Source organism: Merops nubicus, unplaced genomic scaffold (genome assembly GCF_000691845.1).
Source record: "Merops nubicus isolate BGI_N331 unplaced genomic scaffold, ASM69184v1 scaffold6869, whole genome shotgun sequence".
NCBI lineage: Eukaryota > Metazoa > Chordata > Aves > Coraciiformes > Meropidae > Merops > Merops nubicus.
The window spans coordinates 14304-28748 of record NW_008631577.1 but is presented as its reverse complement, the minus strand read 5'-3'; the positions used below and the strand labels follow the sequence as shown (position 1 = coordinate 28748).

At 39.9% G+C, this 14445-nt stretch overlaps 1 protein-coding gene across 1 annotated transcript in view; it reads right to left on the bottom strand.

Moving 5' to 3' along the window:
* Nucleotides 1-14445, bottom strand: part of AACS (acetoacetyl-CoA synthetase) — a 35027-nt gene that overhangs the window by 6388 nt on the left and 14194 nt on the right. Inside the window, exons 5-9 of the mRNA XM_008947606.1 lie at nucleotides 10715-10812; nucleotides 6267-6381; nucleotides 5684-5765; nucleotides 4869-5016; nucleotides 88-168 (exon numbers count right to left, since the gene is read on the bottom strand). Coding sequence (XP_008945854.1) covers nucleotides 88-168; nucleotides 4869-5016; nucleotides 5684-5765; nucleotides 6267-6381; nucleotides 10715-10812 — 524 coding nt within the window. The remainder of the gene's footprint in view (nucleotides 1-87; nucleotides 169-4868; nucleotides 5017-5683; nucleotides 5766-6266; nucleotides 6382-10714; nucleotides 10813-14445) is intronic.

The window sequence follows — 14445 nt, the reverse complement described above, 5'->3', positions numbered from 1 at the left end:
AGATGTACTTGTAGGGAAAGTTCCCCCATCTTTATACAAAAAATACACTGAAGTGTTTTATAAAATGCCTTAATAAGCCCCACTTGCCGTTGTATAGTACATAATAATGTCATTGCTGGTCATGTTGCCATGAAGAATGTGTTCCTTCAGATGCTGTATTAGTGTACCCTGAAAAAAAACAATGAAAGAAAAATATAAGTTCACATAAATGAAAAACAAAACTCACAGCACATTAAGACTTAAAAACAACCCTGGTGTTGTCAATCCTTCACAGGATGTACTCCAGGATTACAGGCAAGTATTTTCTTTTAACCACAGCTGAAGTAAATCCCAGGGCCTATCTGCAGCAGCAGCAATTGCATTCTCCATTTTCTCACATAACTTTTCAGCCTCTCTCATTACAACTCAGCAATTCCCATGGCACATCACTTGTAATCCATGGAATAAATAACTTCCTCCACTTCCAACTCTGCCCAGACATCAGAGCTGCTGAGTACTCCACACAGGCTATAGTATTAACAGCATGCTTTTACCAGTCAGATTTTCCAAGAAGATAAACTCTTTGACAGAGTTTAATTTTGAGTATATCTAGGCAACTGGGAAGAATGAAGGACCTAGAGCTGCTATACACCACAGCAGTTGTTACACATAAATGCTATTTATTCAAACAATCTTATCTGTTAGCACACAGGAGACTAAAGACTAACTCTGCACATCTCTTGGAAACACTGAAGTGACTAGTAATGTGAAAATCTCACTGTTCAAAGCATTGATATTAACAATGCTTTAGTTAAATATATTACCTCCTTTTCTGCTTGGTTGGAAATGCTGCTGAAGTACCTTTCTGATCATCATTAAAGCATAATTTGTTAGGATAAATAAATTCACAAACTACTTCACTAGGTCACTTGACTGCAGTGACAAATTAATGTGATTGATTTTAAAATAAAGGTGGTTTTTGCATTTATGCAAGGAGTGATAGTTGCACTATTAAGAGCCTCATAAGCATGAAACAAGATTTACATGGAAAGAAAATAGATTAGAGATAAACATTTGAAATGAAAAAGGAGAGCCATAAAACTGGCACATGCTTCAGGAGAAAAGGCAGAAAAACATTAAATAAAAATAAAGGAGTAAATCTTGCTTTCTCTTTGCAACTCAAAGGACCCAGGTCTGAATTCACCTGCTCCTGTATGACTACTCGAAGCTGTCCCAATGCTGCCACCTACCTACAGCTACTATTACCAACAGCTAAAGATTAAAAAAAAATATATATATTTGGGGTCTAGAAGCACTGTGCCTAACTTAACTGCTAAGGCTGCCAACAGAATTGCAGGTGTTAACACTATTATTCCATTTCTAAAAGAAAGCACATTGCCTCTGCAGGAGAGCCTGAAAAAGGCACACAAAGTACTGAAATTAAAAGTCAAATTCAATTAAAATATTTGCTTTCTCTTTCCTCCATTTAGCTGTTGCTATTCCACAGTTTGGGAACCAAAGTTTTTAACACTGACTTTAGGTAGAGGCTATCAACTACTCCCCTGAAAAAGAAAAAAATCAGTAACTCAGTCTGGAAGCAGAGGTACCCTGGTAGAAGGCATAGCTGTTCTGAAGAGCTAATGGCCCAAGATGCTCTCTCAAGTTTATTTATAGGTTTGTTTATTTATAGGATTTGCATGACCCTCAAAATAAATCCTGAGCATTTCACATTTCCTGACACAGATCTGGCAGCTGATAAAAGCTTACTGGCTTGTCTTCATTTGGCTTAACACACGGCTGGTAAAAGTGCTGAGCATCTGGAGTGTCAAAAAACCAGCAGGCACTGCTGCTCCTGAGCCACACCTCCAGCATGCAAGGGACCAGCACCAGGCAGTCACACAGCTCAGAGTGAGCAGCTACTACTCACAGCTGCTGCTCCTGGTCTCAAACCAGCATTCAGAAAGAGTCCAGCATTCTGTGGAAGAATGGCTGTTGTAGCCCAGGTCTTGGGCATCCTTAAGATGGATAGAAAGGAACTGATGGGGATTTTATAAAAAAAATTCTCTCCTTAGGTACTTTGGAGTATGGAGTAACTGAAAAGAGGCCTGTATGAACGAGGTAAGAAGCAGAATCAATATTTTCAGGACTTCAGAATAACAATTACTCACTAATGTTTTTCAAGTATTAGAAAGAACCCTCCGAATAGATTTCTGTGGCACACCCAATTGCTCAACATGATACAGCTTTGCTCCCAAGACTAGAAAAATCTTCCTCCCTCTGAGGAACTGCTTTTGAAATCATCTCCCATCACCTGGCTTCATTTTCATTATTTAGAGATGTTATTTCACTCTGTCAAGAAAACAGAATATGTGCAGGTAAACTAGGCCAGAAACACAGTGCAGAGTTAGATACACTGAGTTGTGAATGTAACAAACTGCCTATTAGCATCTATAAGATCAGTACAGGAACAAACAGGCACTGAAGCACACTGCAAATAAGCAGTAACTGAAATGCCTTTACTGAAGTCTCATCTCTCCTTGTGTTTAAGTATCAAATCCAGACTTTGGATAGTCTGAGCCTGGAAAAAATGAGACAGAGCATGGGCTAATTCGTAAACTAGGCCAGAAACACAGTGCAGAGTTAGATACACTGAGTTGTGAATGTAACAAACTGCCTATTAGCATCTATAAGATCAGTACAGGAACAAACAGGCACTGAAGCACACTGCAAATAAGCAGTAACTGAAATGCCTTTACTGAAGTCTCATCTCTCCTTGTGTTTAAGTATCAAATCCAGACTTTGGATAAAAAAAAATGAGACAGAGCATAGGCTAATTCTGCTTTTGTTGAAATCAAAGAAAATCCTCCTATTAATTACAGTGGAAACAAGATTAAGCCAAGAACAAACAGAGAAACCCAACCAAGTGTGCAGAAGACATCTAAGAATTTCTTTGCATGGATTCTATTTGCAGGTTCTATTCAAACTGACATGCACAAAGCATACAAAACAAGGAAGCCTTTGATGTAACAATTTGCTTTTAGACCAGTCCACAGAGGTGTTAGTACCAGGATCACTGTGCAATACAGGACCCACAGAGCTGCTCCATGGGAACACAGAATCCTCACACCTAACATCCTATTCAACAAAGCAGCACATTCTCCCCCCAGCAAGGACAAGTAGCCTGTACCTAAACACTCAGGTAGCTCTGTGTGAACTGAAAAGATGATTCAGATGGAGAGCAGAGGGATGATTGTGGGCAAGCTAAGCAGCAACACCAGTAACACAGGAAGAGAAAAGTTTGCAAGGTAGAAAAGTCTTGTTGTCTGATCATGCAAGCTGAACAAAACACCTTCCCTGTTTTTGCTAATCCATCTCTGCAAGTATTTAACCAGTCTAAGGCCAGCACAGCTTCAAAACAGCTGTCAAACTTCAAAATATATCTTCCTCCTTTCTTCAACAGAGTTTGTGTCCCAAAGGGACATTTTGTGTGTCACATGCTGCCTGGTATGACCTGTTGATAATATATAAAGGAAAATGTTTACAGGCAGCATGGGATTTGTCTGTGGGCAAATCCTCCAGTCTTTGCCATCAAAGGGGGGCAAGAATTGGCATCACAAAGTCATCCTGCCCTCAGGCTACCTAGACAACTCTACAGCAAGTATTGCAAGATGCTCACAGTAACACAGGAAGAGAAAGAAGTTTGCAAGGTAGAAAAGTCTTGTTGTCTGATCATGCAAGCTGAACAAAACACCTTCCCTGTTTTTGCTAATCCATCTCTGCAAGTATTTAACCAGTCTAAGGCCAGCACAGCTTCAAAACAGCTGTCAAACTTCAAAATATACCTTCCTCCTTTCTTCACCAACAGAGTTTGTGTCCCAAAGGGACATTTTGTGTGTCACATGCTGCCTGGTATGACCTGTTGATAATATATAAAGGAAAATGTTTACAGGCAGCATGGGATTTGTCTGTGGGCAAATCCTCCAGTCTTTGCCATCAAAGGGGGGCAAGAATTGGCATCACAAAGTCATCCTGCCCTCAGGCTACCTAGACAACTCTACAGCAAGTATTGCAAGATGCTCATCCTGACTCACAGCAAATAGCAGAAATAATGGACACTGGCTAATAGTTGTGCAGCTTAGTTTGCACAAGTTGGTACAAATGTGTCACACATTTTGCCTGTCTCAAGGTGAAAAAGTCCTGATTTTTGTAAAGGACTAAAGTAATGGCAGACTGCCCAACTGCTGGAGTCATTTCCTCAACTGTAATAGGTTGCCTAGAACTTTTATAACATGAATAGTAAATGGAAAGCATGTAAGCATGGGTGACTTTGCCAGCAGTGTTATATATACACCTTTAGTCACAAGAAGATACTGCCTACAGCAAAGCTTCCATACAAAGCAAAACCCACACCTAGACAGCTAACCTTCTGGCTTCCTTCCCTAAAAGATTGATGAGGATGGCAGGTACTGAACTGATAAGCATAGGGAGTTAAGTTGAAGGTCAAAAACTTCTAGCTAACGAAAATTACAAGCTCCCTGTGGGCCTCAACTTGACAGCATCCAAAAATCTGTTCCAAATACCCAGTCCAGGTTCTTTGGCCTCTCTCCTCCAACTATCAGTCAGGACAGCTCTACTAGTGCTTTTGTGACTGACTTGCTCCCAGGAAATAGCTAAAATCTGAAAAGTCTCCACACTAATCTCTAAACCAAATTATTTAATATCCTTAGTAATCCATATCTGCTTTCAAACAGTCAAATGCAAAGTTTAATTGCAAGATATTGAAAAAAATATCAATTTTTCCTTAAAAGTACATCATATGATACTGTTAAAGAAAAAAGTAATCCAGGTAGTTAAACAGAGGAAGAGCAGCTCCAGGAGGGAGGACATACCCCTGCTGAATGAACCATGCACTTCGGTGCCCCTGTAGTGCCCGATGAGTACATGATGAAGAGAGGATGACTGAAAGGCAGCTGTTCAAACTCCAGCTGGGGGGCCTGGTCTCCTTTCCCAGTAGCAAGAAAATCTTCTAAAAAGACACTGCATAAGAGGGGAAAAAGGAACATTTCAAGAAGATTTTTAAAGCATTACCCCAGCCCATATCTAGGATTACCATTGTATCTAATAGCTCTTTTACAATAAGCTATAAACTATGTATATTTTTCTCTAGTCCTAGTCTTTCTACTCTGAGCTGCTAACCAATTTGCTTCCTTCTTCTGGTTTAAAATAAAACATCAGTATAACATTGAGATGTAACATGTCAAAATCAAGCCTATAAATCTGCACCTATGACAGGCTGCCAGTCTTAACAGCTCAAAACAGACTGAAGCAATGTCAGCCTCAACACAGTCTGGAACTCAACCATTTCCAAAAGGTACCTAACAAACATAATCCACACCAGTAAATAAGCAAAGCAAATGATCTCTAAAAATGCTACTTAATTATTCATTTCTGGAAGCCACTTTCTTCTCCCTGCTACATCCTATCAAATTTTGCCTTCATTTGAAAACCATTAATACCAACAGTCATTTTATAGAAGCAAAACATCTGCAGCAACACTGTGCTGTTTTCAGTGTGAAGCTGGACCCACGAAGAGATCTGGCTAAACCCTAGCTTTTGAAAGTGCAAGAGGACAGGCAGTTTCAATAACTGTCAGCAGCCATCTCATCCCTAGTCAGGGCAGTCACAGCTCACAAGCTCCCATTACCTGTTTGGAATCCTAGAAATATCTATGGTTTCTCTTGAGGAGACATATGGAATCACCACCACTTTTTTCAGATCTGGAAGCCCTGGAAGAAAAAATAATTTCCTACATTTAGTTACATAAACTGAAGGTCTTTTCTGTCTGATGGATCATACAGTGACTAAGTAACAGAAATAGTTCTGTTGCATCAAGTATTGGATAGAGTTTTAAATGTTAAGAAAGCCCAAAAGGGAATATTACCAACCATCTGAAAATATGTGTAAATCTGCAAGCTTTAGTGCTCTAATACCTCTTCATTTGTCTTCAGCAGCACTTCACTTGGACATAGGAAAAACTATCAGTTCCTGTTCCACCACTTATACTGCTGACTAATTTATGATGATATATTCTAGCTAAGCTGGCAGAAGACTGCTAGAATGACACAAAAGACTGGTTTGCTTTTACTCAAGTCAGTTCTGAAATTTTAAGTGGCCACAGAGATACCATAAAGGAGGAAGGACTGCAATGAGCAGTCAGGAGTGTTACATTTAGCAGCAGGGCAGGTTTTGAGTGCATAACTGAGACTAGATGATATACAGTGAAATACCTTTTACCACACTGAGCAGCTTTTCCAAGTGGTTATGTTCTTTGCCATTGTATATAACAGCTTCAACAGAAAAGATGAGTTTAGGCTGAATTTGGGAAAATCTGTCCAGTACACCCTAAGGACAAAGAAAAAAGTTTTTAAAAAAAATGTAATTAATTGCTACAGTAGAAAACCCACTGGATGCTAAAAGCAAATCTCAGTTCAAAGAAGGAATACAGACAATATTCTCCTTAGATGGAGAACTGTTTTTAAAAGACTACCTGCTTCTTTTTCACTCACCCAATACCTTCAAAGTACAACACGCTTGTAACAATCCATTTCATGACCCCCAAATATATCAATCAATAACAAAGATAAAATCACCAGACATCACAGAACATCATTTACTGAAGGATCAAGTTCACAAAGCTAGCTAAGAAGCTGAAAATTCGTCTTGAGAATCAGACTTACAAACCCATCTCAAGAGGATAAGCACCTGTGAGGTGAGCAGGAGGTAATTTACTTGAAGGTCCCCAGGACTCCTGTCCCATCTGTGGGCAGGTGTTCTGGGTGCCCTTGCAAACTGCCCCCGACACTGCTTGGACAATGTCCCAGTAGTTTCATCATCTATATGGGGGGAAAAAAGGGGCAAAGACCAGTCTTCTAGAAGATACATTTATCATATGCCAAGGTAGCACTTCACATGAACAGGCAGCTTTGTTCTGCTACGATGAACAAAGGAAACTGTACCACTGATTTTTACCAGAACAACTAAATATTTTAAGAACACATATATACAACCAACAAAACACTATCACAGATCCTTTAAATCCTCTGGGGCAGGACACATTCAAATGCTAAATTTTCTGGTGTCTCCTCCAGTTTACACTGTTTTCAGGAATTTACCATAGCTGTTATCACTTTTGAGATAAAAACCCCTCTGGCTTTTTTCCCCTCCTGGTGCACTGCATGCAGCAGCCTGCCAGAAACAGATCTCTTTGTATTCAACAGCAGGTAGCAAATCCTTTTAGAGAAAGCTCTCAGCACACAGTAATGTTCATCCCTCTCTAGCTACATTACTTGAAACACTAAGAGCTCCAAGATTACTCAATACTGTGAAATTGCCAGCTAACTGTTCAAAAACCATCTCCTAAATCATGTTACAAAAAAATCAGACCTCAGACATGTGCTTATTCTTCCCACCATTCTTTATTCTTCTGTCTCTCACTTTGTCCTCTACTTTGCAGCCAAAATGAGAGACAAATTACCACCAAATCAAAAGACCAACAGAAAACCATCACAATTAACTGATACCTATTAAAATCCTCCTTTCCAAGCTGGGCTGATCAGGGCTGCAAGAAAACATACTGCAGAAGTACAGAGGTCCTGTCCTGACAGCTTCTCCATGTTGTCTTCTCTGGAAAGCTCACTGAACACCACAGGTAAGGTATATGGGTATGACTAGATATAAATAGGCAGCTGTCTCTGCTGAGTATGTGACTTACCAGTTTTCTCTCCTATCACCTGAAGATATATTTCCTTCTCCTTGTTCACATAATAAAAAAATAGTGTGAAAGTGTATTGACATGTAACTTCATCCATTAGTTTAAAACACAAATCACCAGAAGAGGTGTTCAAGAAGGCTCCAACGTATTAGCTAGCAAACTCAGAAATTTAGATAAAATTATTGAATTTACTTTCTAAGGGAGTTTGAAATCAAATTTCTGTGTCTGTTATCATACCTACTTTTTTGTCCCATTTTCAAAGAACAAGCCAAGTAGCCAAATCACACAGTGTGTGTACGTGTGTGCACACACATGCTGAGCACAAAGCACAGACACACCACACCCATGCTGCCCAAGGTTTAAAAATGAAGACCAAAGACAGGATGAAGGGTACTCTAACAGAAGAATCAGATCTGAAGTGTGATTTGGAAACAGAAATTATTACAATTCTCAAGGTCTTACTAATCCTGCTAACACACCCAGTTGGATTCATTAGCACTGGCAGGATCAAATCCCACAGGGCAGCCTGGTGTGATACCAAGGCAATACAAACAGATGGAACATGTAATTGCTACACTGGAACTTTAATCCAACCAGATGGCTCAGCAAGGAATTGCTTTCATGAAAGCTCAGGTACACCAGATAGGGCTCTTTCTATACAATGAGCCTCAAATTCACTACTAAAAATAGTGCAGGGCCCCGTGAATGGGGCTGTACTGACTCTGTAAGGGCTCACCAAAGGTTTCTCACATAGTTCCACACCAGATAGGGCTCTTTCTATACAATGAGCCTCAAATTCACTACTAAAAATAGTGCAGGGCCCCATGAATGGGGCTGTACTCTAAGGGCTCACCAAAGGTTTCTCGCATAGTTCCAAGCCTCTTTTTAAACTTAAACATCCAACAATTTCTTAAGCACAGGTTGCAAAGAACCCCTTTCTTTATTAATACACAAATGGATAACAGGGACTAGAGAAATGAAGCAGAAGCTGCCAAGAGTAGTGTTCTGCGTGGGAGGGAGCTCACTGGTTCTCTGACAGCAGACTTCCTGAGTGCTGCTGAAGCCTTTGGATGGATGGCATTCAGAGCCTGCAACGTGTAGGCAGTTCTGAAAGTGACATTTCTAAACTTCACAGAACACATACACACAAGTGGATTTGAAATGTTGAAAATGTTACCCTATTTCCCAAAATACAAAACAAACAAAATCTTCCTTTATGTTAGCAGGACTAATGTAACTGCACAGCAGGAGGAATATCTATTCTTTAGGGTGGAAGCCAATATTCCTGAGGACTTCTGCTGATCTCCCTCAAGATTTTAGGGTTTGAATTCATGCCAACACATGCTGCTAAGCCAAAGGAGAATAAATTATAATCGATGGCACTGCTGCTCCAAGGCTAAGTTTCATTTAAAAGCTCTCACAAAAGCTAAATAAAGCTGAGCACTGAAAACAGCAGCACAAACACAGAAAGAAAACAGACCAGTACTCTAATGCAAACAAAATGAACAACCTTCCCCCAGATGACAGATCAAATCATATTGCAAAGAACATACTCCATACTGTCGTTTTCTGAGCAAGCAGAAAATATTTGTGATGATCAATGTGTTCTACATGCTGTAATGATTTTTAATCAATTTTTTCCCCAATACAACTTCACGTGTAGGAAAGTGGAATTGTGCTGCCCTCTAGCGCTATCCAGAGGGGACAGTCCCACACAGTGACTCACATCAGAATGGTTTGGGTTGGAAGGAATGTCAAAGATGATCTAGTTCCAACTCCCTGGCCACTGGCAGTGACACCTCCCACTGGACCAGGTTGTGCAAAGCCCCATCCAACCTGGCCTTGAAAACTTCCAGGGCTGGGGCATCCACAACTCCCCTGGGCAACTTGTGCCAGTGTCTCACCACTGTCATGGTGAAGAATTTCTCCAATTTCTAATCTGTATCTACCCTCTTCCCCAGCTTTCTTGTAGGAACCCCCTCAGATACTGTAATGCCACAGTGAAGTCTCCCCAGACTGAATAACCTCAACTATCTCAGCCTGTCCTGCTAGGAGAGGTGTTCCAGCCCTCTGACCATCTTCATGGCCCTCCTCTGCATCTGCTCCAACAAGTCCATGTCCTCCGTGTGTTGGGGGCTCCAGCTACTGAGGTTAAAACACCAAGAGTGAGAGGATCACCTAAAAACTTCAGTATTATCTGTTCTGAAGCACAAACACTACATTCTATCTAAAAAGTCTGCGTGAAAGCATATGGAGAAGAAAGGTTCAACACTCCACTTGAGAAGTGATTTATATCTATTGCTGCTCATGATGCGTGCTAAAGACTTCCCAAAGAAAGCAGAATGTACTCCCAAAGCCTCCCAGGGCACATTGTAACATCTGTTCTGGTATCATCCTAATTTTTTACCGTATTTCACACAGAGCATTTATTCCTACACTAAAAAAAATGGCTAATACAAGCCTTACATTCCTCACCTTCTTGGTATACTTGAAATCTTCTGGAAAAGACCAACCAGGGTGTGGCTCAGCTTACCCACAAAAGGAGACAGAGGAAGGGACTCTAGGCAAAGAAACTGGAATGTGACTAATCAGCCTGGGACAAGATTTGGGAAAGAAAGGCCAAGCCCTGGACAACTCTATTGCATTGCTGCTCATTTGCATATTTAGTTTAGTAGAAGCTCACCAAGACTATGGACTCTGCCTGAAAATATCCCAACAGTGTGTTAGCTGAAGATACTCAAGTTACTATAATGGAAGTCATTACTGACAACTGAAGCCATAGGGTTTCATTTGGTTTGTGTTAGCTAGGAAAAAATAATTTTACAAAAATCATTGTAACTCGACTGTGCCAGGAGGTGGCAGCAATACTAAAGTGAACAGGATCTGCCACTTAAATTTATCACCTTCACATTTGTCTGAAACAATGACAGCTCTTCTGCAACACACAAGGATAAGGCTACTCACATTAATGCCAAAGTCTGGTGATGTGGAACTCCAGATAGCACCAATACTTGCAGCAGCCAGCATTGCTTCCACAGCATGAATGCTGTTTGGGAGGTAACCTATGGCAGAGTTTGAATAGTTAGAGATTAAAAGAAACAAAAAAAAAAATCAAAACTTACAGTTAATACAATGTACACAATTGCCAGCTTAACCACATTAAAAAAAATCGTGCATTGAAGCATCCTTTGAAGTTTTCCACATAATGTCCTCCTTTGAATTCAAATCAGTTACAAAAAGAACTAGAAAGAATTCCACTTTGGAACACATTTGCAGTTGGCAGTAACCCTGTAGATAGAAAAACTGATAAAGTTATTTTAATGTTTCATTATTGAGACTTTCAGGATAAGAGGGCAACACGCTGAGAAGTGGGAGTGGGTACATTTGTGGATTGGATACATAGAGACTAAGAATACAGCACCAGGCAGGGCAATAGAACAGATCCATAGAAACAGCCACGAGAGGAGGAATGAGTATCTGAAAGAAGAGATTGTAAAAAACTCGTTTCAAAAGCAGAAATTCAGCTTTAGACAGCTAAGCCCTGTCCAATAGGCACTGCCAGAATCTTCAACACAAACAGGCAAAACCAGTGTCTCAGCTGATAAGGGTTAGTAATACCGTGGAACAAGCCCTGGAACATTCCCTCACAAATGTAGCTCTTCAGGTTTATGTCATTAGCCTGCAGAAAGCCTTCAAGATCTAAATGCAATTTATCAAGGCATACAGGAGAAATTAACATCAAGAAATTTAGATTTTCAGTGAGCTTAATTTGAGCAACTCTCCATAAAGTGCTGGGTGGCTGAGATTGACTCTCAGCTGATCAGAATCCAACCCACCAAATGAAAACACAACTGTAATTCACAAACTGCACTGAAGTAGATCAAAGATATGGAGTTTCTATCAGATAGATCATCCTTCTTAAGCAAGCAAAAAGATGTCCAAGTACTTAAAAAAAAAAAAGACACACGATGAGCTTAATTGCACTACCTGGACATTTAAATAGAATTCAGTGTTTGAAAGCAAACTTAAATGGCAATAAAAATGCCTTCCAACCTGTTTAACAAAAGTGGTGAGCACTGACAGATCCTGGACTGCAGTGCAAGTTGTGACTGCTCCATGAGTATCTACCAGAGAGCAACAACTCACTTGTGCTAGGTGCTTCTCAACCAAAGAGATATATGGAGGTACTTCTCACTACAGGAGCTAAGACCACAGAGCTTTGTAGTAATTTTGGAAGGCACCAAGTTTTATTTTTGCCAGTTTGTCTACACAGCTTAAAAAAAAAAATCTATTCTACTTTTCAGAATGTTGAAAGATTTTTAGAAGCCTTAATTTAAGATACAAATTACTCCCTAGAACTGCATACACTCCATGGTGTTTTGGCTGGTACAAAGTGTAGCAAAACCTCACACCCATAAAGGCATTATTTATTTTGCAGTTTTTCCTGTAGGTTCAAGGTTTATTGTACAAGGTCCTCAAGTTTTACTGATTTTTTTTTAATTGAAGAGAAATCTTCCCTGAACAACAATTTGACATACATGAGCCAGAACAGATTAAACTGTCATTTTGTGTGATGGAAACAGTTCTAATTGGTGCCAAATATTTCCACTGAGCATTTCTTGGATGGAATTATTGGGAGGCCAAAGCATAATGAAAATAGAAAGATCCCTCTACATGCTTTGGAGCAGTTATTACCTTGCCATAGCTCACAAGCATCAGATTATAAACAAGTTCTCCTTTTCACCACTCCTACAAAAGCCCTCAAGGCAAGAACACAACTCTCTGCTTCTTATTGTGAGCCAGACAATTAAATCATTACTTTCATTTGTCAGTTGGCTTTGAGGTGGTGTTTGAGTTTTAGAAGACATCAGCCAAAACTGCCAAAAGGTACGAAACACAAAAGGCAATTTACTCTGCATTTCTGTATCTCAACCCTATCACTGCAGGCAGCCAGCCTGCTCACTGGGATCTTTGTCTATTTGTCCCACTCCCCAGCACCAGGTACTATGAATAAAAATGTGGTTCTGTTCCAGAAAGAAATCCTCCAAATACAGCAGTCTAAGAATGCCTGTTGCTTTTCTGTCAGCAGCACCCATCTCTAAATGACACAAACTACTTCTGTCAGTCTTTCACATTGAAACTGGATTCTCAGAAAGAAAACTTATTTCTCCCTTTCTCACTTCAGTGATGCTGCAAATGAACAGCAACTGTCACGTACCTAAAACTCCCTGCATTTGACTGTGCCCCTTGAGATAGCAACTGACTCCTCAAAGCTTTCAGAAGGCTGACATGGTTCATAGGCATCTAAAGCTTGGTAAACATCAACAATGTGACAGGGGATGAGAAATCCAACTTTTCTAGCTGGATGCACATCATGGGTCACAGAAGAGGGAGCTATGCACAGAAACTGTCCTAAAGGGGAATAACAGTACAGCTCATTTAAATATTCACCATATGTTCATATATTTAACTAGTCTCCATGTTGCCTGATACAACACTTCAAAGGATCAAAACTAGCATTTTTCAACATATAAAGTCTACAGAAGGAACCTCCCTATCTCTGTCTTAACTTACCCCTTTCTCAAAGCTGGTAAGAAAGGTGGAAACTATCATGTTACCAGAGAGAATTGTCACACCCCCTTTGGGTGAACTACAAAGTGATTGAATAGAGGACTCAAAACACAGGATTTGAGAACCCAGCAACCAGGAACCCAGGGTATGACACATGACATCCCAAGGGTCCTATGAGCACTCCTGGCAATTCAAATATACAAAACCTCTGGATGGATGAAGACATAAACCCTTCACTTTGGCACAAAACCTGTGACAAGCCTCTAAGTAGGACAAGTGATACCTTAAAAACACTGTATGGATTTTAAGAAGCACTTGCTCCTGATTTGCTCAGGACAGCATTTTCTGTCAGTTGCTATTTACTTAAGCTATCATATACTGAGATTAAACTTAGACTTGTTGATTTACACTACAGTACTTTACAATCAGAACAGGTGAAAACTGTAGTCTGAAAGTTTCTAGTATAATTATGCTGGAAATCATATAAAAAGTCTAATTTCTCATAGTGCTGAGGACAGATTTCATGCAAGCATCTAATCCCTTCACTAAGGAAAATAAATGTGTACTCAGAAACAGAGGCATCCAAACATTCACAGTCACCTGAATTTAAAAAAAAAAAAAACTAACCACACTTGGACTCTGCATCTAAGATTTAGTTCCACCCTTGAAAGAAAGCACCAGGAGGAAGGAAAGTAGGAATTCCCAATGGAAGTATCTTCTCAATGGCTTATACTATTGATCTACACCAAGTCTCAAACAGAAGAGAATTCAAAGACCAGACTTCCCACTTCTCTTCCATGTTAACAGAGCATTTCATACTCCTGTAGGACTTTAAAGTGTCATCCTACCTAACATTACTGTGGCCTGAGACTATTAGTAACATGCTAATCTTCTTACAAAGCTAGCTTTAAAGCCCACGTAAGCAACTAGGGCTAATACAGTTACTATAGATAAAATACCAGCTTTAAACAATGTAACTCATTGATGTTTTGTTGAGGATTTTTTTGTGTGAACACATGGGGAAGATTAGTTTTTAACTGTTGACTTGTAATAGAACAAAGCTGGCTACAGGGATATAATAGAAGCAACCTACCAGAGATGAAAAACACAGAAACTCCCAGTTT